A 27,358-nucleotide genomic window follows, 5' to 3' on the forward strand; every position below is an offset into this window, starting at 1 on the left:
TCTTCTACTTGGAATATTTCTTTCTTCTCTTACGAAGATATTCCACTTGTCTCAACTCTTCTGCTGGAGTCCGAGCAGAATAAACCAAAATTCTCCAAAAGGCCGGGGAAAAAACAAACCAGAGAACAAATCAAAAACTGATATACACAATAAATGAAACCGGGTACTCCTTTGAATTTTACAGTACGGAAAACAACAATTTCAGGAAAACACGTCTGTGTTAATACTGCCATTAAATAGAATGCAAAGGTCGAATGACTCATAACTCATACACCAGATGCAAGACTTAAACATTCCCACTTTTCTCAGCAATAAATCTGGTCCGAGGATCAGCCTGATCAACAGCCTTTTTTTTTTTTTGGTCTGGATTTTTACGATCTACTAGATGTATTCTGTGACATTAAAACATAAGCAAGTAGACATAAAATGAAAAGCGTACAAAAGTATATCACAATGGAATTCTCAGTATTAGGCCACATCATTTATTCAGTAGTGTTTATGTTCCCAAATTACAATTATGTCTATCCATGTAAGACTACAAAAGTTACCATTAGAATTGTCTGTGCTTATAAAATACCAACATTTTCTTTTACTGTTATATACTCATTAACACCAGTCTGCAACGACTTACATATAATCATAGGCACTTCAAAGGCTTTAAAAGACGTTTACAACTTAAATGCATTTTTAAAGAACAAAAATTTAAACCCCTACTTGTACCTTCAAATTGCAAATAATTAACAAATACAGTGGCCATAGAAATCTGCAGCAACTTCTCAAAATACTGTTAGAGTCTTTGGGTTTGCTTAGGTTTGTCAGTAGCTTACTCCAAATCTTCCTTACAGGAGATTTGTTTAGTAAGAATACGACTATACAGTTTGTAGTAATAATCCAATTTCACACATTAATTTGCTGTTATGAATCTCACTGAAGCTACAGGTACGCTGAGAAACAATGCAAAGTGTAAAATTGATATTCTGACACTTAAATTTATACAAAGTGGAGGTTAAAGTTTACATAGCTGAAAAATTACATTTACACTAAAAGTTACTGTTATCTGAATTATCTGAAGACAAATTGCACAATGACAACTACAAAAAGGCATTATTTGGAAACAGATAAATTAATGAAATAAAAACTAACTTGTAAGATCAATCCGAGACATGCTGACAAAAATTAAACAACTTTCATTGAACCATAGGATAAAACAATCATTTTCATTATTTTAGATTTATGCATAAAGTTTTAAAAATGAGTCAGTGAACATCAATGGTTTTATAAAATAATGCTTTGCCACTGTTATTCACAGAACACTGCAAATGTTAAGTTTTAATTTTACATTTTTAAAGGAATACATGAAAAGTTTTAAATACAATGGGATTTTATCATAAAGGTGCCGTAATGGCTCTTTAATGAAAAAAAAAAAAAAAATCTTCATTATTCTATGCAAAAGCTTTATTTAAAAAAGTTCAGTGATCTCATAAATAGAGACACTAAATAGGAATTTTATGCATAAAACTCCTTAGTAGGTGCTTTTTGATAGGCAGCACAGGATGGTTTACGTTCACCAAGGTCGTAACTGCCTTCATCCTTCTTTCTCATGCGATATACCAGCAGCAGGATAAGGAAGATTGCGAAAAGAAAACCGATAACTCCTCCAGCAATAACAGCTGTAATCAAAGAAACAGAGATTCACAATATGCCGGAAAAACAAGTTTAGCACCGTCTTTCTTTTTCATCTCACACAATGAGTTTGCCATTGCTTTCAAATTACAGAAAAAGGCTCCCACTATGCAACTGACTTGATAATTAGTATCCTGAAATATATTCTCAGGAAGCCTGTTTGTGCTTATGAAGGCAATCATTTAAAAGGACATTCCACCTACAAGTGAGTGATCCAACAACTCACAGTTCTAAAAAAGTTATTAAAAATTTTCCAAAACCTCAATTAAGAAAGCCACCCATACTGCCAGAGCATAAAGTTGTCTTAATTTATAATAATAACATTTAAATTTCTTTCAAACTCACTTTTCAACAGTTAACATTTTCAGCCTTAAAACAACTATTTTGTTACACTAGCTAAGAAATGGGTTTTCCCTTTTCTCCACCAGTTTTCACTCTGGTGGAGTGAACAAATTTCCTAATGATGAGTAATAGGAGAGAACATTTCATGGAGCTGTAGGAACAGAGGCATTACATTTATCACACACTTGCGAGAGTGTAAAAGTATCAACTGGAACTAGGCTTCAAGAGCAAACACGCATGCTTCCACTGATGTGGATATTAAGGCTATTTCACGTTTTGGTGCTCAGAGGAAGATGTGGTCCAAAACTGTGTGACCTTCATGTCTCCCAACACCTCCTCCAAGGACACAGGGGAAAAGTATACCTGTAACACTGTTCTTATGCCAAAAAAAAGCCTCACATGTAGGAAAGCCATGTGAAAACACTGGTGGCCAGCCTGTGCCTGCCTTGGGTTGTGAGAGGGAAACAGACCCTCTGCATCCTAAGGACAGTGCTCATCCACCCTTCTCCGTCCACCCACCCCTGCTGTGAGCTCCTCCCAGGCAGTGTCCATCTGCACCAGCCAGACCAGACAGCGATGTGCTCTCGGAAGTGTGGGTGAGAAATACATTTCTGCACCGCAAGCTTCAATCCAAATTGCAACTCCCTTTCCGAGCTGTGGAAGCTCCAGATATTAAGCAGGCAGTATTCAACTTGTGGGCATCAAATCAATTAGCAAGACTTCACTATTAAATAACTCCAGAAGATCCCCATCTCATTCTCATCAAATCAACCACTGCTACCCCATTAATGTGTTTAAGAATCTACCAAGAAAACACAAATGTTGAGTTTGCATTCTTCAATATGGAACCCCTCTGTTTTCTGTGGCATTTCTGGCGCAATGGACCTTGGCAAATGATGCCTCACCTGCCAGAACTTCTGTTCTCTGGAAGAGGTTTTCTGAATGCTTCTCGGTGAACACGTCAGTGTCGTCCCCTGGCTCATCACTCTTTTTCTTGGCATCCGTCTCGGGCCGTTCCTCTTTATCAATTTCTTCAGGTGACTGTGGCACAAAAAGGAAAACAGAGCGTCGCTTACAGACAGGGCGCACTGCAAGCCTGCACAGTCACTGCCCGTCACGGGCAGCCACGAAGCTGTGGCTCCACACACATACCCCACAATACCCACAAACACAACACATGGGAAGCTTTTTCACCGCAGAAAGCTGTGCTAGACATTGTAACTGGATATATTTGTCATCATGATGTCAGAATGAAAAAAAAAATCAAACCTGTCCACAAGTTTAAAACCCCCAGAAGTATATTTAGCAAACAGCTGTTAAATATTGCCCATGTTTATCAGAATAATGGCCTCTGAATGAAATAACAATTCTGAAATTAACATATCAGGTACGTTATATTCAGAATGCCGTTGAGAGTAACTTAGACACTATTACCTATGGTGGTAGAACGAAATACTGAAATAGTAGATGGAACCTGGCAAGTGTTCAAACCACACAGCATTCTCCTTTGAGAAGTGAAGTTTCATGCAGAATTTTTGAATAACAGTTCGAGAGATGTAAAAAAGGTACAGCTCGGACTCAAAGGTATCATGAGAAACTGTCTTGTGTATAATGAGATATTCTTTTTTGCACCTCTTTTCTTTCATGTGAAATCCAGAAGTCCCTACATAGACTTTCTAGTAGGAATGAAACCGAGCAACTCTGTATGCATTTAACAGGCTGCATGAGCGTTAAGTAAAGTTTGGGGGGGGGGCTTTTTAATCCATATAAATCAAACAAAGTTAACATCAAGCCATCAACGGGGTACAGCAGAACCATTTTAAACGGCATTGCTCTCCAGCCATGTACCTTTGTTTGTGCAGGCACCTTGGTCTGCATTTTCACCGTGGTGGTCTCAGCCCTAGATGTATCACTAGTTGGCGGTAACTTTGGAAGTGTTCTGGATGTTGTTATCACTGCGCTATCTTCATCTTCTTCAGCACCTGCAGACAAAAAAGGTGACATTTCATTGACCTGTGAAATTCTTCCAGACCAATCACATTTTTTATTACAACACCAAGGTAGGGGTGACTGCACAGCCCACCCTAAGCAAATGGCCTAGATGACAAGGCCTGCTAAGATAAAGATGCGAGAGCAAACAGTGTGCCCTAAACTGTGAGGGGGATATTTGCCCCAAGTGATCCCATGAACGAGAAAGGGGGGCCCATCAGCCGGATTAAGCAGTAACCAGGAAATTACCATGATATTCCTGAAACAGAAGAAGTATGAAAAAAGCATAAACACCTGTAACAGGAGAGAAACCCTGGAGTGGAAGCAAAAGCCGTCAGGGCTGGCGTGACCCTGTCTGACGTGGCACCGGGGGCTCCACTGGGGCTTTGCAGCGCCACCCCCCACCCCATGGGTGCCCCCAGCAGCCACCTCCAGCTCTTCCACATCCACCACAGGGGCACCCCTGGAACCTGCACCCTGGGGGTGCAGGGTCACCTCCTGGGGGTGGCAGGAGGTGGTGGGGACCCAGAATCACATGGGGCTGGGGGCACCTGCATCTCCCACAGCACAGGTGTGTGGGCAGAGTGTCCTGCACACCCAGGTGAGGGGAGCTTGCACACCCCATGGCCTGTGAGAGGAGCGTGTGTGTGCACACGGATCTGTGTGTGCGTGTAGCACATGTTGGGATCAGTTACAGAAGGGGGGCTGGAAATTTGTAGTTGCACGTTACAATTTTTTAAGTGGCTGGTATTGTGTTTATCTGATGTATTGCTGATATTAAGCCCAAAAGTAGAGTCCAATGATTGCCAGTTAATTGCATATCATAAATAAATTGATCAATAAACTACTTTATCCTGACTTGACTAGAACAGTTTTTCCCTGTAAAACACTGCTTCAACAACAAAATCTCTCCTCTACAGCAAATCTGTTAAGCCCTCCAACACAAAAAAAACAAGTAGTTTCTATCTGCAGGAAGACTGCTATTGCTTTATGTTTCAGTCACTAGGAATTCACATGTTTTTAAACTCCACATAATACAGAAGCCTTTTTATTTTGAAATAAAGAGTAAAAGGACAAAAAACTCCCTAAAGATAACCTTAAATTTAATTTCCTCCTCATTCAAAGCCCTGCTGGAGTATTAAGGCTCCTTTAGAATAAGATAATGGACATGTATAATAAATATCCTTTAGTGATACGGGAAGGAAGAAGACACAGACAAGAGACTAAATTATTGCAAGGCCTGAAAGAGGAAAAGAATCAACCTATTCTTGGACCACTCCTTAGGAATCTCAATGTGTTCTGCTCATTACAGACACTGGTTACCCAAGTAACTATTGGGTAATAAATCCAGCAAATGTACATAAGAGTAATTCCTAACAAATAAAAATACATCCTCTTATAACAGAATAGTATGAGCCACTCATTCCTAAATGACTTTTTATCTTATTTTTGTAGAGAAAGAAAACAGGCTGAAAATACAAGCGCAATAATGAAGTTTTGAACTCACGATCAAGAATTATATACATTTGGCATTGAAAGGAAGGGCATTAAAAAGCCAATAACTAAACTAACTTCTGTACTGTAGAAAAGAAAATTTGGAATCGTTTAAGAAAGTACTACATTAAAGCTACCAGCACAGAATAATACTGGAAAAACCTTCAGAGGTAGCAGAATTACAGCGCAACCTCCAGAATAAAGACCTCACAAAAAGAATCAGGTCTTTTCCTGAAATGCTACTCAAAGATCAAAAAAACAACACCCTGCTTCAAAACAGAGGTGAAGAAAGGCATCCAACAAGAAAACTTTTCTGGCTTTGCCTCAAGAGTTTTCTTTGAGAAATAAAGGCCCAATGGATAGCTCAGCCTCCTTTACCTTCCACAGTTCCTCCAAATTACACAAGACTTACACAGGCAAGGAAATTAAAATTGATGATCAGATTAAAGATATGATAAAACACACTTTGAGAGTACAGAACTTTATTTTCTTCTTTTTTTATGAAACGATAAGTCCCATTTAATCACAATTGCTCCTCCAAATCCTTAAATGCCACCTTTGCTTCAGGCAATAGTTGTGTCTGCCAGATAAAATGGGGAGTGTTACAGGTCTGAACCTCTCTGGAGACAGAGGATGCAGATCTCTGGTCTCTCAACAAACGGATGACTAGTCTAATTCCTGGACTAGTTACTAGATTTGCATTAAAGGTACCCAACTCCTTTTCTATATGGCCTCAGGGGAATCCTGACAATCCCAAAAACATCAGGGCACCTATCATTTAGGCCTGACTCAGGTACCGGCTCAGACACATCCTCATGGTTCCTGCTTTCTAGTTAGCTTTATCTAGACAAGTCTCTGCTTGGCTGGCATGGAGTAGGTCTAAACAAGGGGAAGGCATTTTCCTTGCTAAACTGACAGTAGTATTGTCAGAATCACCTGTAAATAGGACTGAGGGATAAAAAAAGCAAAAAAACTCTCTAATGCTCTGCAGAACATAGCAATAACATTTTACACAGTATCATGTTCCCTAAAAGGCAAAAAAAGAGAACTACTCTACTCCCTGCATCCAAATAGGATTGGAAAGAAAAAAACCTACAGAATGTCATGAGTGTAACTTCCAACTAGGTTGTTAAGAGGAATACTGTGAAATGTTTGGAGTATAAGAGCCTACTTCTTCCTCTTGAAAGTATCACTTTCTCTTTAGATGGTTCCTGGATTTGGCCAGCTTGGGTAACAATTCTAGGTATTAACTGCCTTGAGTCCCTCTACAAATAGACACTGCCCTCTTAGTGAGGGCAACACAAAAACCCTGCAGCAATTAAACCCATAGCCATCTCTATGGTAAAGAGTTGAGAGCTCTCAACGACCACACACTGTCTTTTATTCCCCTTCAGCTTCTTCAGGATGCCCAACTGCTGTCTTCATAGTGGTCAAAATAGCTCTAAATTGTGCTGTAGTATTGGAAATATCTAATATAGCCCTCAGTCTGTTAGCTGCCCCTTGGATGACAGGAACACAAATGCTCTTTCACACTCTTGGTGCTTGAGGAAACTTGTCAGGAAATCAAGACTGTGCCAGCTTAAATCATTGTATACTACAAAAAGCCCATGGTAGTTAAGACTCTTACTTGCAAAGCAGCCAGTGATTAACTCTTCCTACCAAACAAATCCAATAATTTCACCCTATCTTTTGGCATCATGTTTCTTTGCTGTTGCACATCGCGCACTGGGAGTACTACCACCACAAGTAAAATTGTCATAAGGTGGGCACACACATACCCACCATCTCTTTCACACCTTCTATCTCTATCATCGATGTGGCACATACCACAATGACATATTTTTAGCTGCTTTATCTCACCCCCATTCACATGAAAAGCACCCAACACGACCCTTAATCAACACAGCATTAGGCAACCAGAGATGACACTATAAACATGATACTAGTGCCCTATCAGGGAACTGCAGCTGAAATAATTGGGGACAGTGCAAGGACGTTGTGTCTCTGGTAATTCTCATCTGAGAAGGGGAAAAAAAAACAACAAAACTTGAATAAAAGGAAGAGTCCTAACTATACTGAAGCATACCCAAGATTCTGTCCAGCACAACAACAAAAACACACTTTCAAACAGTATCACAGTAGGCTTTTACATTAAAGGACCTGGAGAACCAGGAAGTCAATGTCATGAAGCATGCTTGGGGTTGCTGTAGCAGGTGGACAGAACAATCTTTTGCTCCAAGCCAGTCTGAAAGGCACACAGGAATGGGACCTTAGGAAGCAGAAAAATGAATATTTGCTGTGTTGCCTGCACTACAGGAGGGGAAGTACACCAGGAGAGGGTGTGTCGCCCCACCTGGAGTGCCTGCCGGGCACACTGCCACCAGGGCCAGCAGCACCCAGCGTCAGCCATGGCCCCTGTGCCAGCTCCTGCTCAGCACCTGGGAGAGTGCCCGTGGCTCCTCCATCCAGAACCACGGCCCCCGGCCCAGCCACCACCTCTCACCCAGCCCCACCCCACACTCCACGGGACTCCTAAACTGCCTTCTGGCCTTGGAGCGTAACTTTGGCTTCTTGTTAGGTCAAGAGCCAAAGAAGATCTGCTCTTGTGTTTCTTGGAGGAGCTCCAGTCCCACCACCACTTTCCTCCAAGAACAGTCCCCCGTCACAATGCCAGTCTAGACGTAGTTCATCCTGAGCTAACCTTCTCAACTTCAGCTGCTATTAACTGAGAAATATTAGGTTGGGGGAACAGAAGAAGGGGCAGGAAAATCTGCATCAGATTCTGATATGTATTGCATAGACTTGTCTACCAGGAGTAACTTAAGAGATGCAAGAATCAGACAGTTTTCTAATGAATGCGTAGATAAATCTAATAGAGACGGTGGCTTTCCTTAACACAAGGGTAGTCCTGCTGCTCAGCAGCTACTTCCAGGTACCTGCAAGACCAGGGCTCAGTTAAGATCTTTTATGCCAGAGGAAAAAGCAACAGTAGTTATAAAAGCATTCCAAGTTGTATATAGGCAGGAAAACTTATTTTTACTCTTTTTTTATTATGCGATATACAAACACCTACACTAAAAAGAGTGATGACAGACTGAGGCACCTCCTCAGAGATGGAGACTGCAAGAAGGAAACAATGGGCTAATGAATTCACTATGGACTTTCTGCTGTTGATACAGGACGATCACGGAGCAGGCATGGCTCCTTCGGAAACTGTTGACCAATGGATTTGGACTGAACACTTGGGCAAACATGCAACAGTAGCTGAATGTACACGAAGACTAAAGAGGAAAGGGAAAGGGAAAGGGAAAGAAAAAAGCAGAACACCATCATCTTTTTTTTTCCTTAGAAAAAGCCCTCAGCCAGTTTCTAGTTTGAGATGTGTCATGCTTGCAGTGACTTTTGTCCATGTTAATGCTGCTTGCAGACCTGCAAAAGCATTAATGGTGGTGCTGACAATTCCCGTTTATCTCCATAGGCCTGGTGGCAGCTAACAATTTTCATACCAAGGGAAGGAGTCAGCATGTTGTCATCTTGGATCTGTTTGCTTGGAGTGGAATTACATAGCAAGAAAGCCACTCTGGAGTGGGAAGGCTCTTCCTGCTAGGAACACTACATCACTGAGTATCAAGTAAAGAGAGACACATTCAACATAATATGAGGAAAATTGATCATTGGTATATCTGCAGGACACTTTCTACGTCATAAAATGGAGACAGCAGTAAGTATAGGATGAGTAGGGTGAAAGGGATGCGAATTTGCTTCCCTCTTCAGATTTTTTCCTTAAGTGAATAAAACTGGGCTCACAGATTGCTTGGAAGATTATTTAAACTTAGAGTTCTTCCTCTGTTCAAAAGTATTAGATTTTGGTACTGTCACATGCGCTCTCTGGAGGGGCATCTAGCTCGTCTCAGTCTACAATGAGACTTTTCATGCTTTCTTGTAGGAAAGAAACAGAGATTGCCAGAGGTAGCAGGAGTGCCTGTTATACACTCCATCTTCCACCCATGGCTCAAGGCTGAGCACAGGAAAAGAGAGAAGAGAAAGCCAAGGTGTTACTGTTGGTGAAGTCCAGAGGTAGTTTCTGTCCTCCTGGATCCACTTTTATGACTGACATGGGTTAATAAAATCTGAAGCCAGTTCTTGTATAGTCCTTTCCACTTCAAAAGCAGGGCTGCATTTTGAACCATGCATATTAGAAACAGCCAAACAAACTCTACAGAGGGATGGAAAAAAAAAAACCAAAACAGACCATTCTCCATATTGCTATTTATTGTCAACCCATCTCCTTTCCTGAAGCTTACAAAGTCACCAGCATCTGAAGACATGACAGAATGGGATGCTGACTGAAAGGGCAATTTTCTCAGACATCAGAATTTTCCTTAGACAGTCCTGGGAACTGGATGAAATCACTGACTTATTTAATTTTTTTTATCAAATGAAATGTTGAATTTCTCCTCAAATAATTCCACAGCAAGGAGGCTTGATTAAGCTGCCCCTATGAAGGACTCCCAAAATGCAGGGTATTACCCAGGTGCCAATGAGGGATGGGCCTGAATTTGCCTGGCAGCACCTCTGCTGACTTCATTTTAACATATCTTTGAACCTCCAAAAGAAAGGAAAACCAAAAATCCGTCTGAAAAATCTCAGCTGTGGCTTACAAGGTAACAAAGACAAGGTGCTACGAGAAGGGCTCACCCTTTAAAAATTCACAAGTATATACAAACATCACAAGACAGATTACAAAAAGTGCAATAACAAACAATTAAGTAACACACTCAGAAAATAAATAGAATTTCCACAAATGCTCACAAGAATAAGGAAATTTATCTTCCAGAACTACCATAAAATCCTGCACTTAACTTTTAATGGCTGTAGCCTCCCAGTGAGTCTAGAAGATATTCCACAAAGAGGCTTTCTAAGAGAAATGATTAATGAGGTTTCACTGACAGTTTTTTGAAAAATGATGAGCTAGCTACATGTCTCTAATAAGTGCTTAAGTCTGAGAACTCAGTATGTTATGTTTAACAATTTCCTTATTCACTATATGGATGTAATTACCTCAGAGAAAACCATCAAGTTTTTGGCAGTATCTAGACTTCTAAATTTAAAAGAACACAACAGAAAAGGAACAGACACCATGTTTACGTGAACCTGAATGCATATAAGAGAAAAAAAGTTTGCTGCTGCTATGTTTTCTTACAGACTACTAAATTAGCATTATGCTATGGGAGAACTAAGCCTTTTCTAATCCTTCTATACTCCAGAGAGATCTACAGAGAAACCAGAGGGACAGCAGAGAGATGCAGTGAAATGATGCAACTAAGGAGGAAGAGAAAAGAGCAGAAAGTTACCATTTAAAACTCAGCCCATAGTGATACTCAGTGCTCTGTAAGTAGAGAGCCAAGCACTCATGGTACTCACTGAAAGTATCATCTCCAGCTTATAAAGGAAAACTGCACAGCTTTTCCTCAAATAATTACATTACTTCTTACACTTTTACGAGTAAATTGTGACATGTTGTCTCACCTGAACCTGACCCAGAAGAATAATCATCATCATCAATTGGATAGACGCCTGATGCTTCTTCAACAGAGCTGTTGTCAAGGTATAAATCTTTATCAGAGGTCAAATCTGTTCTCTGGAAAACAGATAAGAGGGAATGGTTAAAAAGGTAACAGTTCTCCAGCGTAGCACTCTCTTAATCTTCACTCCTGTTTCTGAAGTTGATGATGGCACAGTAAACAGTTTATACTTTCTGCTTATGCAATGCATTCATTTAAGATGTTAAAGAAATTTGTAAAAAATATAGCATTAAAAAAAATCCAAGGCTGCACAATGAAAACTAAGAAACCACCCAATCTTCAGGAAGCAAGCCCCTTTCAAATCACACTTCATCTCAATAAATGCATGAATGAATAAATAGGATTTGCAATATACTCTGCAGAGCTTCTGAAACAAGAAAGAAGCAAATCCCAAGACTGAAGCCCTCTGTCAAGATCTCAAATATACAGACCTATAGGCTGTCAAGTGAAGTCTGTCATTTGATCCCAAATGGGAAGCAACAAGAGCACGTACTAAAAACCATCTCATAGGTATATCAAGCCAAACCTCATGAAACTCTTTATAAGTTAGAATGAACAGCTGGGACTACAGAACACAAATGTTTCCAAGACAGTGCTGTTCATTAAGGATTATGGTATTTCCAGTCAGATCAGACAGCACATCTCCAAAATTCTGGTCAGGCAAGATGCTCCAATTCCTAAATGAATGCATCTCTCCTAAAATTTAGCTTCAACGGGCTAAAAGTTGGCTTCCTGTGACTTTCACCACATTTTTACGTCTGCAAGTATTTCCCCACTGAAGAGAGATTCTGCTACAACAATCTGATAATAGAACAAGTTATCAGTCATCCTTTTAGATTGACAATTCAGGCTTTGAAAGACTAGAAATTGTCTTCTTCCACAGCAGCTTGCACTTTCTCAACAGAGCACAAGTCACCTTATGGGAGCCATGTATCTTTGCTGACTGAGAAGGTACCTGCTGCTATTGCTACTATCACTTTTACCAGCATCTCTGTGAACGCCCATTTGCCATGACTTGTTGAAAAAGGTATGACAGCTGCAAATGGAGTTTTAAGTCAAAAAGTCAAACACCAAAATGCTATACCAAAATGCATCTGTTCTGTATTTAATATAAGTGCCCAAACCTGCTGCTCTGAGTCCCAAGGGTTTCCACCTTACTTTTTACTGCACAGCACTGATGACCCATTTTATTCAACCCAACATTCACTGTAGCTTTTGTGAAGGGGTACTAAACTGTGAAAGGGGTAACTCCTGTATGCAAAGACCCACATCTGGCTTGGCATGGTAAATTTTTTCCCAGAGGTCCAAAAACTATTGTTGAAGACATTTGTGACTTTTTTTAGGAGGTTTTTGGCAACGGATTCCTATTCTAAGCTTCTTCACAGCAGAAAACTGCTCTTCAGTTTGATCTACAATAAAAAATGATTCTTCATGAGAAGCAGAAAAGCCATCCTGATTATTAGAGTATTTCAGAGTAAAAGACCTTTGCACTGAGGGTACCTAACATTTCTCTGAACAGCTCTGAACTAAAACAGTATTACCCTGTTTTTCTTCTACACAGGAAAAGAAAAACAACATGATACTTGATCAAAGTCTACTTTTGCTACAGCAGCTTTTACCTGTGGGATGTGTGAGGGGGAAAAAGGTCTTAAGATAGGTTTACAAAAGGCCTGCTCTCATCTGCTGCTGCTAGTTCACATGGTCTGCCTGGAACTGGCTGCAGTCCAAAGCAGAAATTCAAGATGATGTCTGGTCACCATCAAATGACTTAATCACTTTAAAAGATGTCTCCAAAGGAAGGCCTGAAGTACCTCAGTAGGTGTATAGGTGGTATTGTAATTAAGACGCAGCTGAGACTGTTTCCGTATAGGAAAACAACTCCCTGTCACAGGACAAATATCCTGCTGTTGATCAGGCTGCCACAATGGATCAAGCCACTTCGCCCCATTTTACTTTCAGCCATAATCGTGGTACAAAACAGCCCACTCCTCAACATCAGGCAGGAAAAAAACAAAACATATTTAAAAGGAAACGCAGGTGGCTGCCCATGAGTATAGAAAAGGCATACAATACACAAAAGGTATCAGAGGTAGTAAATATTACCCAATGCCAAGCTGGGAAAAAAATTTTAAGACCTACCTGGACAAATTTCCTAACAATGGAAATTGCCAATAGCATTTGGTAACAGCTGAGAAACAGCCTGAGTTTGCAGATGTTAGTAAATGAAAATTAGTTTGCGTAGAGAACAGAAGCATCACACGTCCATGCCCAGAATTTTTAGTGTTGAATAAAAATATGAACTTAGCAATCAATTTATTCCCTAGGCCATTTCCCACTTCTGTCTATATCTGAAGCAAACTTAGTACAATTCAAAAAATGAACAAAAACCCAAAACACCCCCCCCTCTAAAACAAACAACCCTGTTTTTTTGTTCTTTCCAGACTCACAGGAGTCAGAGAAGACAGAAATGATCCCTGACAGTTCTCCTAAGGATTCAGTTTTTGTAAGACAGCTGAGCAGCTAACCCAACCCAGCCCAAGCTGCAAGCGCCCGGTCAGCCAGGCTCCCCACCATCATATTCACTCCCTTTATTTCAATGAATTATGGCTTTTCAGCTGCCAAAAGCTTTCATTTCTAGCTATGTTGAGATGTTCTGAAGATTTAAACCAGCTGAAAACAGAGGAACAGAAATGGAAGAAAAGCCTGGGTAGTTTTCAGCAGCAATTTGAGCATCCATTGTATTTTTTTCTGGGGATGTAAAGGATACAATGTGAAACATTATTTAATATCTAGTATTGTGGATGGCACAACTCCATCAGAATGAGAAAACTATTCCCCATGGTCTTATAGATCCAGTACAACATTTACTATAGGGAGAAATATATGGTCTAGTGAACCCCAATTGCATTCAGAGTAGATATCAAGCTCTATCTGAGGAAGATGCTCTGCAGCTTCTCTGGCCACAGCCCCTTGCTTCAGACCATTTCCAGTACGAATGATTCTCGTCTAGTGGAACTCGGGCAGGACACAAGAACCCTTTCAAACCACAGGCACGAAGAAGCATACTCTATCTTAAAAATCACCAGGTATTTGCACAGATAAATGCATTGCACTGTCCCCAAACAGACTCTCTTTGCAAGATAGCTAGAAGACTTGGGTTAGGGGCACCCCCTCTACACCCACAGCTTTGTACCTCTTTTCCCAGTTGGTCAGAGGCATGTAGCTGCCTTAGGCCACTGGGAATGAAAACTGCCTTAAGGGTAAGAATAAAAAGAAAAGTCCAACAGTTAACAAAAAATGCACAGCCATTAAAAATAATTCCGTGAAGATTAAGCTTAGGAAAATGAGAGATGGTTAATGAAAATAAAAGAGTATTTCATGGTGCTTAAGTGAGTATCAAGCACTGAAGCCACGCTTTGCAATTTTATGCTACGTAAAAATAAATTTGATTTAATGTTTGCTCTAGAAATGTTTTCTCTCTTGTCAGATGGGAATCCATGGGGGCCCATGGACTAATCCCAGGGTGTTCACAAAAGATAAGTTGGAAAAACAAGTCTCTTGTCAGTAGGCTCAGACAGAGAAAGATCTGTACTAAGACTTCAATATGCTTAGGAGGAAAAATAAAAAAGTTTGCAAATTCTAACTCCATAAGTCTATTTCTAGGTATTATGAAGGCCAAATATTTAAAAGACTATTTCCTATGGCTAAAAATTGAAATGAGGGCCCTCATGTCACTTTTATGTAACAGCCTTACATTCAGATCTATTAAAACGGCAGGAACACCAGGCAAGGATGTCTCTGTTATCAGTCCTTTAATCTGGCCCTGAAGCCACAAAAACCGCTCATTACCTCTTGACAGAGATTGCATTCTCGTCCATCATTGTTATCCCACTTATTTTTATTCCAAGAATATAATGCTGCAAAATCCTGTGACCTAAATACTTCACATGCTACATGCCAATGATCACCGACTCCTGCCTGGTTATTGACTACACTGGCATAAATCTAAATCTCATGGATGTAGTGTAGATTAGCACCCATTAAGTACTAGATAAAAGATATTCCCATACCAGTTATATGTTGAATTGGAAATCTCAGTGTCTTTATTTTACTAAAGCTTACATTTTAAATTATTTTTAATTTAATAAATTTAGATCATCCAGGACATATTTTAAAAAATCCCTCATTCTGACACTAAATGAGAAAGGAAACAAAGCAAAAAAGCTTCTTCTAACTCATCATCTCATAAAAGGCATAAATCAATCATCAAAATTACAATGGCAAAAAATTGAAAACAATCTTCAGACAATAGAAGGGCTAGGAAAGGATGGCGCACTTCATTTAAAAAAAAAAGTACAAAGTGCCCTGTAATAGCCATTCCCTTTTCCAGCGCCGCTGTTACAGTCAGTCCTCCCATTACGTGGGGATGATTTAGGATTAAGGCATTAAAGACTTCTATGCCATGTGGATGAAACCAAGAAAGCTGGTGTGAGGAGCAGTGAAGAAGTTAACGTCTACCATGGCTGTCGTGGCTGTTCAAAACTCAGATGGAAGAGCGATGAGTAACTGACATATGGAAGGAAACATTTTATTACTCACAGATGCACTCAAATTTCTGTTCTCTGCGGTTTTGGGTATATGCATAGGACAGAGAATTTGAGGTTTGCAGCTGGGTTATTAATGGTACCTTGCCTCCCTTTTTCCCCAGATGGAAGTCTTTTATATGTAACCCATTTAGTATGCACAGAACCAGAGACTAATATTTTAAAACTGATGTTATATCCCAAATACCTAAGCCAGAAGGCTCTGAAAATTTGCTAGCATTACATCTGTTGATTAGGCAGAGATCTTACACGTAAGAAGGAGAAAGAAAACAGATTTTCCTCTTCCATTAACAGATCGTGCTGTTCTATTAGTGCTTGTATAAAAGCATGTTCAGCTGGTGAGTCTGAGCTCACTGAAGTGATGCATTCTTCATATACACTACATTTTTGGAAAGCTAACTGCCTGAATGCATTCCTCTAAAGCTCAAGGGCCATTGCAGAGACTCCCACTGAAGGCAGGAGAAAAGACAGTTGTAGTTGTAATTTGCCCTAGGCTTCCTGCAAAAGGAACTATGATCTGCCAACCAACAGGAGTTAGTCCTAACAGACCTCAGCACTGCCGACCCCGAAGCTGGCAGGCGTTTTGCTATCATTGCTCACCATTTCTTTGTTTTCCCTCACCACACCAGGAAAGCTATTTCACCAGTGAGACTGTCCCATTAAGAGTTCCTTAACCTTGTCCAGGAATAAGAATCGCGGACTTTAAAACAAAAAAACTCTACAGTGCAAAACTTGAAAATCAGATTTACACCTCAAAGCACTAGTTTTTTCCAGAGAAATGTGCTACCCAGAAAAGCATCCACCTTCCATTTCTCATTGTGTTACTGGTTCTCAGAGATGAGCTTCTGCTGGCTCTGACAGCGCTCATCAACCTCCTTCAGCCTGCGCATCCTTACACTGCCTGCGTGTACCCTGCTACAAACACCTAATTTTGAAGTAGGATTTTATGTTACAAGGTATGTTTACCACTAGTTGTCTTATTATAGACGTCTTCCTTTCCTTTCACTGTTACATCCTACAGCTGGGCACAGAAGAAAAGGGAAGGAAAGAAGTAGCCCCCACTATTTTCTTTCAAGGTGGTGGTGGCCACTTTTAAGGACTCGCAGGCCAAACTCTTCCCAGCAAACCCTACTTCATTGCATTGTGCCAACTGTGGTGGGGCCTTCGGCAGAGGTGGCGGTGGGAGGCATGGTTGTGGGCAGCTGTGGGATTTTTTGAGAAAAAAAGATGTTAATAATCAGTGACACAGTTTAAGGACAACACTCTAAGGTCTCCCCGTTTTCTTCCCTGGAGAAGTCGTACTGCCTGCACAACAGTGCTGTTAGTGGAGTGGGTACTGGCAGCAGGAAAGCTGCCCTACACCATGGTCTGGGTAACTGTGATCATAGCAAAAATATTCTTTCCATAACAGGCCCCAGATTGAATTTTGCAAGTTTGAGAACAAGGGTTTCATACAGGAGCCAACATCTGCATTGTTCATTTCCCCCAAATAATTTTGCCATTGTTACCATCTCCCATTTTTACCTCGGAACAGCTTAAAACCCTCCAAGCACTCCCCATGGCTGCTGCCTTTCCGTGCCAGCCCTCCTGCTCATCTGCATGTCCCATGTGAAAAACAGCCTTACGATGGAAACTGCCTGGGCTGAATTTGCAAAGCCACCGCCTCCTCCACCGCTGGCTTTGGCCAATTAAATAACAAGCTTTGATTGCCGTGACTCATTCTGGATGGCTCATTTCCAAAGGTATTTTTAAAAATACCTTAAAAGACGTTTGCTGCCCTTTGTCAGGTAAGGGTGGAAAAGGAAATCAGCTTTGTACAGGTGTCCCTAGCAGCGTTATAAGTCAGGTGTTCGCCTGTGAGGACAGCGCCGGTGATGGCAGCAGAGCGGCAGGCTGAGACCCTGTCTGGTGTGGCGCAGAGCCACTACCGTGGCTGGAGCACACACCAGAAAGATTATTCATGCTCCTTGTACCTCATGTAGAAGAACTTCCTGATGCTGCACAAAACTATAGCTTTAGGCCTCCAATCTCTCACGACAGATAAAGAAAGGGTTTGACCACTCATGGCTGCCGAGGAAAGGCAGAGAGCCCAAAATAAACACAAGCACTGCAAACTGCTTCTACTACTGCTAGCATCAACAATAGAGGAGTCTACCAAGAGAGCTGATTTACAGAGATCGCCTCATGTCAGAGCCAAGAGTCAAAATATGCTGGCTTTTAAGATGCACACAGTCTGTTACGCCAGACTAATTACCAAAACAGAGGCATATCTGACAGGGATGGCATTAATAAAACAACTCTTGCCAGTGTCAGGCATTTCAGCACTCTATGTCATGGCTCACACTAAAGAAAATACACTGCATCCATGGTGCTCACAGGGAAATGCTCCAAGGCAAAGAGCCCCCTGGGGTAAGGAGACACCAACAAGCCACTACCACGTCAGCTACTGTTCACTTACGGCCATGCACCAAAGAAATGACTGTGCTGCCGTTGATTGATTCAAGTTCAGACTTCATGAAGTCATAGAAACACACATGCCTGTTTTCTAACAGTCATCTGTACCTTCAGAAATATTCCCTAATGTGTAATTACATGCCATATGGTACATTGTGTGATAACAGAACTTAAAATGATAACAGGAGAACTTGTTCAAGCTTATTTGAAAATGTTTTTCTTCCCATTACAAAGGCTCACAGATCTGTATAGCGGGTCACTGGCCTGCTTACAGTTTTGGAGCTGAGGCTTGTCCTGCCTTGAGGAGAAAGATAAACATCCTATAAAGTTCTCACCTGTTTGAGGTAAAGTCCAATGGAATTAGCTTCTATTTTTCCACTTCTTTTCATGAGTCTGATTTCCAGTTGTGCATCATTTATGTACTAGATGCACACAGAGACCAAACTTGAGTCTATTAACTAATCCCTTGTCCAGAAACTGTGCTGCCCAGTGTGGGACAGAGGTTGCTGTATGAAGATGCAGGACGGAGGCGAGCAGCATGGCAGCAATTGCGATCAGGCAGAGCTTTCTATCCTTATGCACAAGTACCAACAGCATGATTTGTGATGAAGGGCAGATCAAACAACTTGCACCATGCTTTCCAGCTACAACAGATATTTAGTAAATGAAGAAAAAGAGATCCTCATCAGTTACCCAACAGCCCTCCTAGGCTACCCAGCCTAGGCTCAAGCCCATGTGAGGTAGTATTAAAGGACTGCTAGCTAACCGAGACCATAGTTGGGTCTGCCCCTACAAAAGATGCCTTCACCATCTACCCTGCAGGAGATACCTCTATCTTCATTCAGTCATGCAGAATTTTCTGGAACAACAAACCTTTACCTCTGTGGATCCCTGCCACCACCACACCCCAGTGAAGAGCAGTTCTTCACCTGGGCAGAGTCTCCTCAGAAGTCCCACAGCCTCATCTCACAACTCAGCAAGTAAAATCTACCTGGATCACAGGATATGAAACTGCAGCATTTTATATTCTTTCTCCAGCAATGAAAGCTTCCTGCAGTTCTACAGCAATTCATGCTGAAAGCCCATGCTCTAGAGGGGACCAGCCCTGTTTGTCCTTCCCTAGGCCTACAGCTGGAGATCTGCGTGGTCAGATCACCCCCACACAGGCTACAGGTTAGGACCTCCTAACCCAATGATTACATAAACTTACTCCAGCTCAAAAATGGTTACGTAGGATGACAGACAAGCAGGGCAAATCTGATAGACCAGCCCAAGCGAACAGTGCTGCTGTGTTGTTTACGTGAACCCCTTGATTTGACAGTATGTCACATTCCCTGACTCCACACCAATAGGTCTTTCTCTCCTCATACACGAAACCCGGAACTGAATGCTGCAGTTTATTCATCTCCTTTACCTTGAAAGCCTCAAGACTGCTTAACAGTCAGAGTACAGTACACAGCAATTCTCCTTTCCCATATAAAACTAGAAGTTTAAAACCAAAGTTTCTCTGGGAATCCCAAAATTAAAAGATTCAAAGCCCTTTCAGCTTTCATGCCAAGCCATCAATTGGTGCAAAGAACAGTTTATTCTTCAACTCTGCCTTTGACGTAGGCACGATACGACAAGGAAACTATTTTAGAAGGGCTACAGCTGAATCAGCTTCCAAAACGCCACTCTAGACTGAAATATTAAAGGGCAATGTGCAGGCGAAACAGCATCAGAAGCCAACAGCCAGCAATGTGCATCACAGACTGATTTATCTCAGTTAGCATAGCAATCTTCTGCACGTTTTCAAAAAAGCACCCATCGGTTTCACCAAAAATAGGATCAAAACCACCATGCAAACCATCGTCACAGTTCAAAACGCTAATCAGTTTTTTAAGGACACATCAGCCCATGTGCAGACAGGTTAAATTTAAGGCATAGCTGTGACCAAGAAGCTAAATGTCCTCCTTTGAAAATGCTGAATGAAGAGGTTAGCCTGTCTTTGAATCACCAGTCACAAGCCTGACAGTAACAGAAGACGCAGGTAGCTTTTGGTACAGAGGTCACAACTACACACACCTGCCCCAGTCAGTGCTTTTAAATCTAACACGCAATGGCTCTTCCAAGCACACCTCCCCTCTCCTTTCATGCTTTACTGATCCTTTTTCCTAATCAATCACAAGAACTAACACTTATATTCTCCTCCCTCCTCTTGAGAATGTGGATGAATGATTAAAGCTGCCAGGGTAACCTCTTTGGCATGCATGCCAATAACTCCCCACCTAATAGCCTTTCCTCTGCCTCGCTGCCCTGGCCCACTGGTGATTACTGCAATCCCTTCAAGTGGTCAAATTGCAGGGCAGCCCCCATGGAAACCTATTTGGAGCTGTTCGAGTTCATACCAAAGAATGATGTTTTTAATACAGATTGTTCTTTTTTAAGCCCTACAAAAGCAGCTGTAATCAATCGTAGTGGGAGCACTGCAAACCCCCACCAGTTTCAAAAGCCCCATATTGATTCCTTTCCAGTCCCTGGATTTCAACAAAATAACCCCATGTGAGGAACCCAGAATCAACTAACATGAAATCATTTAAATTAAGATATTTTTGCCATTAGTAGCAAGAATTGGCAATAAGCTATCTCAATTACATTCCTTTCACATAAACAGGGAAATTACATATAAAACAACTATATTATTAAAGTTACGTTAAGCACCAATTAAATATTACCAGCAAAGGTCATGTATGGCAACTGAAGTCTGTCAAAGGAGAAACCAGACTTCACAGCTCAAGGAGTGAGCATTTCCAATTCTTGAATGCATAATCTATTATTCAATAGGGACTTAATTGTTGAACAACAAGGTCCGCGAATCTCTCAGTGGACACTTCTGTTTGCCACCCACAGCCAGCAGACTCTTGGTGACGTCTCACCAAAGCTCCCCACAGGTGGAAAAACAGCCAGTGATAGATCTGAAATCTGTCTGATCCTTCCAAAATTGTGTGCTATTGCAGCAATTAGCTGAAGGAACTTCCTTCCCTCCAACCAATACATACAACCTATTTCAGAAGATGGTCATAAACTGCTCTAAATGAAGAGAAATCCTGGATCCTCTAGAACTGAGATGAATGGTGTTGGTAACACATTCATATCCCAGGTTTGCTAGATTCTTACTTAAGGGAAGTAAAGCTCAAGTAAGTTTTAAGTATGCTTAAATGAAACATCTTTGTACCAGGACTCCCAGTTTCATTACAACAGAATATGCAGGCTGTGCACTCAACACGAGAGGAAAGAATCACCCTTTAAACAAATATCTTAAAAACACCCCAACAAATAAACAAACAACTCCAAATCATCATCTTTATACTACTTCGGGTGCTGACAGAGATGATTTTCTGCTCAAAACTGGTACTGTCTAATGATGCAAAATGCAAAGTGAACTGCAGATCAATGTGAACTTTGCATTAGCTGGCAGAACGTGCTGTATGTGCCAACTTCGTTTTCCAGTGCATGAAAATGATCACAACTTCATTTATTCAGGTAACTACTTCCAACTTGTTAGGTGGTGGCTGGAAGCACAGAGCTTGGGGATCAGTTTGTTCTCTGGCAGGAAAAGCACTGGTAAATCCAAAACTTGCTTAAATTAGGCCAGAAGCCATAATCTCTCAGCCAAAAGGATAAATGGTATCACTGCTACTCTTCACACTGGTACAGTCTTCTCAGACAGACACAGTAAACTCAGAAAGCATTGAGAGACCAAGTACATGCTTGTGAGATACCTCTTCGTATCCCAGATCCCCAAACAGTCAGACAACAAAGATGACTTTATTGCTGTTTCCAGGTGCCAACTAGTCTAACACCCACTCATCTCACCAGTCTATAAGATTAAGTTGTTGGTTTCGGCACTCTGATCCTGTCTTACTTAACTGAATCTTTGCTACAAAGCCTTGGTGTTCATATCCTCTTTGATGCATACAAAGATAAGAAATGAGTTTACTTCAGATGGGATAAAACATCACTCTAATAACTTCTGCTATAAAAGCAGCTGAGTGAAATCAGAGATACGGCAACTTGTACAGGCTATGTGGCTTGAGAAGCAGTCTTCTGTCTGGTATGCTGCCCTTCAGGCACAACTCCCCTCCTTCACCAGGGAGAAGGAATGGGTGCATCACCGACACAAGCCCGCCTGACTCCCAGGCCAAAGACGACAGACAGGTTGGGCTGGGGGGGACACAGCACCCTGCCTGCAGTGTCAGCCAACTTCCTAGCCAGGTGGGGCTGTGGCAGGAAGGAAGGATTTTCCCTCCTGCCCTCCCCCTGCCTTTGACTCTCCTGACAGCTCCCTGGGGCTTGCAGTGAAGCATCACAGAATCACAGAATGTTAGGGATTGGAAGGGACCTCGAAAGATCATCTAGTCCAATCCCCCTGCCGGAGCAGGATTGCCTAGACCATATCACACAGGAATGCGTCCAGGCGGGTTTTGAATGTCTCCAGAGAAGGAGACTCCACAACCTCTCTGGGCAGCCTGTTCCAGTGTTCGGTCACCCTCACCGTAAAGAAGTTTTTCCTCATATTTATGTGGAACCTCCTGTGTTCCAGCTTGCACCCATTGCCCCTTGTCCTGTCAATGGAGGTCACTGAGAAGAGCCTGGCTCCATCCTCATGACACTTGCCCTTTACATATTTATAAACTTTAATGAGGTCACCCCTCAGTCTCCTCTTCTCTAAGCTAAAGAGACCCAGCTCCCTCAGCCTCTCCTCATAAGGGAGATGTTCCACTCCCTTAATCATCTTCGTGGCTCTGCACTGGACTCTCTCTAGCAGTTCCCTGTCCTTCTTGAACTGAGGGGCCCAGAACTGGACACAATATTCCAGATGCGGCCTCACCAGGGCAGAGTAGAGGGGGAGGAGAACCTCTCTCGACCTGCTAACCACACCCCTTCTAATACACCCCAGGATGCCATTGGCCTTCTTGGCCACAAGGGCACACTGCTGGCTCATGGTCATCCTGTTGTCCACTAGGACCCCCAGGTCCCTTTCCCCTACGCTGGTCTCCAACAGCTCTGCGCCCAACTTGTACTGGTACATGGGGTTGTTCTTGCCCAGATGCAGGACTCTACACTTGCCCTTGTTATATTTCATTAAATTTCTCCCCGCCCAACTCTCCAGCCTGTCCAGGTCTCTCTGAATGGCTGCGCAGCCTTCCGGCGCGTCAGCCATTCCTCCCAGTTTTGTGTCATCAGCGAACTTGCTGACAGTACACTCTATTCCCTCATCCAAGTCATTAATGAATATATTGAATAGTACTGGTCCCAGTACTGACCCTTGAGGGACTCCACTAGACACAGACCTCCAACTGGACTCAGTCCCATTGACCACCACTCTCTGGCTTCTTTCCTTCAGCCAGTTCACAGTCCACCTCACTACCCGATCATCCAGACCGCACTTCCTCAGTTTAGCTGCGAGGATGCTGTGGGAGACCGTGTCAAACGCTTTACTGAAATCAAGACAGACCACATCCACAGCTTTACCATCATCTATCCACCGGGTTACGTCCTCATAAAAGGCTATCAAGTTGGTTGAGCATGACTTCCCCTTGGTGAAGCCATGCTGAGTGCCCCTAATGATCCCCCTATCCTTGATGTGCCTAGAGACAGCACCAAGGACAAGTTGTTCCATCACCTTTCCGGGGATGGAGGTGAGGCTGACCGGTCTATAGTTACCCGGGTCCTCCTTCTTGCCCTTTTTGAAGACTGGAGTGACATTCGCTTTCCTCCAGTCCTCAGGCACCTCTCCCGTTGCCCACGACTTAGCAAACATGATGGAGAGTGGCCTAGCAATGACTTCCGCCAGCTCCCTCAGCACCCGCGGGTGCATCCCATCAGGGCCCATGGATTTATGGACGTCCAGGTTGCTTAATTGGTCCCTGACCCAGCCCTCATCTACCAAGACAGATTCCTCCTCTATCCTACTTCTTCTGGGGCCTCAGGGGTCCGGGGCTCCTCAGGACAGCCTCCAGCAGTATAGACAGAGGCAAAGAAGGCATTCAGTAACTCCGCCTTCTTTTTATCCTCTGTCTCCAGGACCCCCACCTCATTCATCAGTGGGCCTACATTGCCTCTAGTGTTGGCTTTACCTGCAGTGTATTTGAAGAAGCCCTTTCTGTTGTCCTTGACCTCTCTTGCAAGGTTTAATTCCAAGGAGGCCTTAGCTTTCCTAGTTGCCTCCCTACATCCTCTGACAACAGACTTATATTCCTCCCAAGTGGCCAGCCCCTCCTTCCATGATCTGTACACCCTCTTCTTCCACTTGGGTTTGCCCAGCAGTTCCCTGTTTAACCATGCAGGTCTCCTGCTACCCTTCCTTGACTTCCTACCTGCTGGGATGCTCTGATCTTGAGCTCGGAAGAAGCAGTCCTTGAATGCTAACCAACTATCTTGGGCCCCCTTACCTTCTAGTACCCTGTCCCATGGGATTTCCCCTAGCAATTGCTTGAAAAGGCCAAAGTTGGCCCTCCTGAAGTCCAGGGTTGTGATTCTGCTAGATATTCTGTTCCTGCCACATGAGATCCTGAACTCTACCATCTCATGGTCACTACAACCAAGGCTGCCCTCAACCTTCACCTCTTCAACCAGACCCTCCTTGTTAGTAAGGATAAGATCCAGCAGCGCTCCTCTCCTAGTTGGCTCATCCACCATTTGCATCAGAAAGTTATCATCAATGCACTGGAGGAACCTCCTGGACTGAGGATGGCTGGCTGAGTAGGCCTCCCAGCAAATATCAGGGTAGTTGAAATCCCCCACGACAACCAGGCCCTGTAATTGCGAGACTGCTCTCAGCTGCCTGTAGAAGGCCTCATCACCCTCCTCATCCTGATCCGGTGGCCTGTAATAGACACCCACAACAGTATCACCCCTGCCAGCCTGCCCCTTAATTCGCACCCACAAACTCTCAACTCGCTGTGTTGAGAGTGTGCCCATCAGACTGGGCAAGGGAACCAAGGGGACAATTTCTTCTGAAGGCAAGTACAGACCAGGGCTGCATTTGGCAACTAGGATATACTGAGCACAACCACTAAACAAGAATTTGAACCATATCGTTAGGAATTTCTCCCCACATGGTTCTGCAGCTTGGTGACCCCATATCAACTGCACAGCAAGAGAAACCGAGGCAGAGCCTTGGTGAGGCAGTCTGCTGTGAGCCTCCATACCTGCTGCAAGACATTGCCGCACACCGTAACAATTAACATGCATTCATATTCCTGAGAAGAACCATCTAACATATGGCTGCTCTTAAAAAGCCCCACTGAAAGCATCAAGCTGAAACTGCATAGTATAAGGTACACTAAAATAAAAGAGTTACTCCATGAGCAGTGGAAAGGCCAACACCTGATCTTCCATGGAGGTTCTCCTCCCCTTCCCACCACAACATCAGCCCCTGCCCCTTTCCCCTGTGCTACTCCCTCCCTATGAGCTGTACATGTGGATGTGGTAGAACACGCATCAAACAACTCTGAAGATGAACATATAGAAATTTCTCAAAATAAAAGTTTCAACTGGAATTACATAAGGGACCACCTTCAAACAGCACGTTACAATTTTTTGGTTTAAAGCATGGTCAAGAAAGCTGCTGCTGTAATTGAAGGATTAGTGAACTGATAACATAATCTCTCCCAGTTAGCATGAGTGGCTACCTTTAATGAAAACTGGCTGAAATAATCTTCATATGGATTACCTTCAGCTGATGTTTTAAAAATAATAATGCTACATAAAACTAGAACCAAAACAATTACATTCATAATGAAGGTAGGGATAAATGACACTGTATTTGATGAATTAGCTTCCCTTGATTTAAAGGAAAGCAAGACAGGTAAGTTGTTTGACAGCATTTTTAACAGTCATAGATCTGACTGAAGGGTAAAATACAACAAAGACTCCAAATGGTATTAAATACCAGTTAACAAAGAACAACCCTTTCTTTCTAGCATTTGTACTTTAGATCAGAGTTCTGCTGAAGGGAACAAAGATTTCAGTATTTCTACAGCCAAACTCCAAATCTTCATAAAACTGTCCCAGCACCATCAATACAAGGTTAGCAGCATTCTACAATCTTTACCGCCTTCTCAACGGTCTAAAGCTTTTAAAAATCCATATGCCTACAAAACCTCCCGGAGCTGTTACACACGGAGGATTTCACAGCATTATTGACCTGGGCAGCCTCTTTATCCTCAGTAAGTTATTTTAAGCAACTTTCTGCCAGCAAGCAAGTCTCTTTGTTAGGCTTTGCCTGTATTACTGCTAAAGCACTGCTTACAATACAGCACAAAACAGGGAGGTACTAAACAGAAACCAGAAAGCAGTCTGTCAAGTTCCCTTTATATTTCTTCTTTTCTCTACTTTCCTGATATGCTTTTAATACCCTACAGATCACTGCCCTGCTGCCAGGAATCTGGCTACGCATCTAAGTCACCTCCTGAGAGGGAGCAACGTGAACGCACCGCAGACAAAACAGACCAAATCCACATATTTTTGGGACCATGCTATTTAACCTGCACACTTTCTTCTGCCTTGTTGGCACTTTTTATATGTCTATATATATCTCCCTCTATATATAGAGAGAATATATATCTCCAAGAAACACAAGCTAGCAAGTGTATTTACCTGCTGAGTAAGAAAACACATCATCTGGCTTGGGACGTGAAGAAGGGAAGAAGAAAAAGAAAGGCAAGTTTCTCATACTTCAAACTCAAAAACCAAACACTGCTTTATTCCTAAATCCCTTATCAGATAAAGATCTCCACCTTGAGGACCACATTTCTGTGGCATGGTAGGAAAAGCAAACCTCAACCTGACACATATCATCACACATTAAAAAGCAATCTCATGGTCTTCTGCAGGCTTGTGCCTGAAGGTATCAACCGAGAAGGCCAGTGCTAACACAGCAGTCTTCCTTGGATTGAAATTTACAGAATGGCCGCCGTCAAGCAGCTACATCCATGCTGCTTCTACTTTCCTACTTACCAAAAATATTTATGGGATGATCCTGTTTGGTGAAGCAACCCTTGCTCATCCTTTTACTTTGAAGTTTCATATCTTGAAAGCTTGTGTGGCCAGTGACCCATACTACTCCTTGGTGTCACCAGAACTACTAAAACCTACCCTGTTTTAATCCAAGGGCACACTATAAAATGTACTCAACTGACAGCCCACTGAGGCACAGAGATA

General features: G+C 42.4%; 1 protein-coding gene across 1 annotated transcript in view; it reads right to left on the reverse strand.

Moving 5' to 3' along the window:
- Nucleotides 1–459: 459 nt before the first annotated feature.
- SDC2 (syndecan 2) overlaps nucleotides 460–27,358 on the reverse strand; it is a 61,404-nt gene continuing 34,505 nt past the window's right edge. The window contains exons 2-5 of the mRNA XM_068396498.1: nucleotides 11,038–11,149; nucleotides 3,874–4,007; nucleotides 2,931–3,066; nucleotides 460–1,670 (exon numbers count right to left, since the gene is read on the reverse strand). Coding sequence (XP_068252599.1) covers nucleotides 1,507–1,670; nucleotides 2,931–3,066; nucleotides 3,874–4,007; nucleotides 11,038–11,149 — 546 coding nt within the window. The 3' untranslated portion in view covers nucleotides 460–1,506. The remainder of the gene's footprint in view (nucleotides 1,671–2,930; nucleotides 3,067–3,873; nucleotides 4,008–11,037; nucleotides 11,150–27,358) is intronic.

The sequence above is a fragment of the Nyctibius grandis genome, chromosome 3, assembly GCF_013368605.1.
Source record: "Nyctibius grandis isolate bNycGra1 chromosome 3, bNycGra1.pri, whole genome shotgun sequence".
Taxonomy (NCBI): domain Eukaryota; kingdom Metazoa; phylum Chordata; class Aves; order Nyctibiiformes; family Nyctibiidae; genus Nyctibius; species Nyctibius grandis.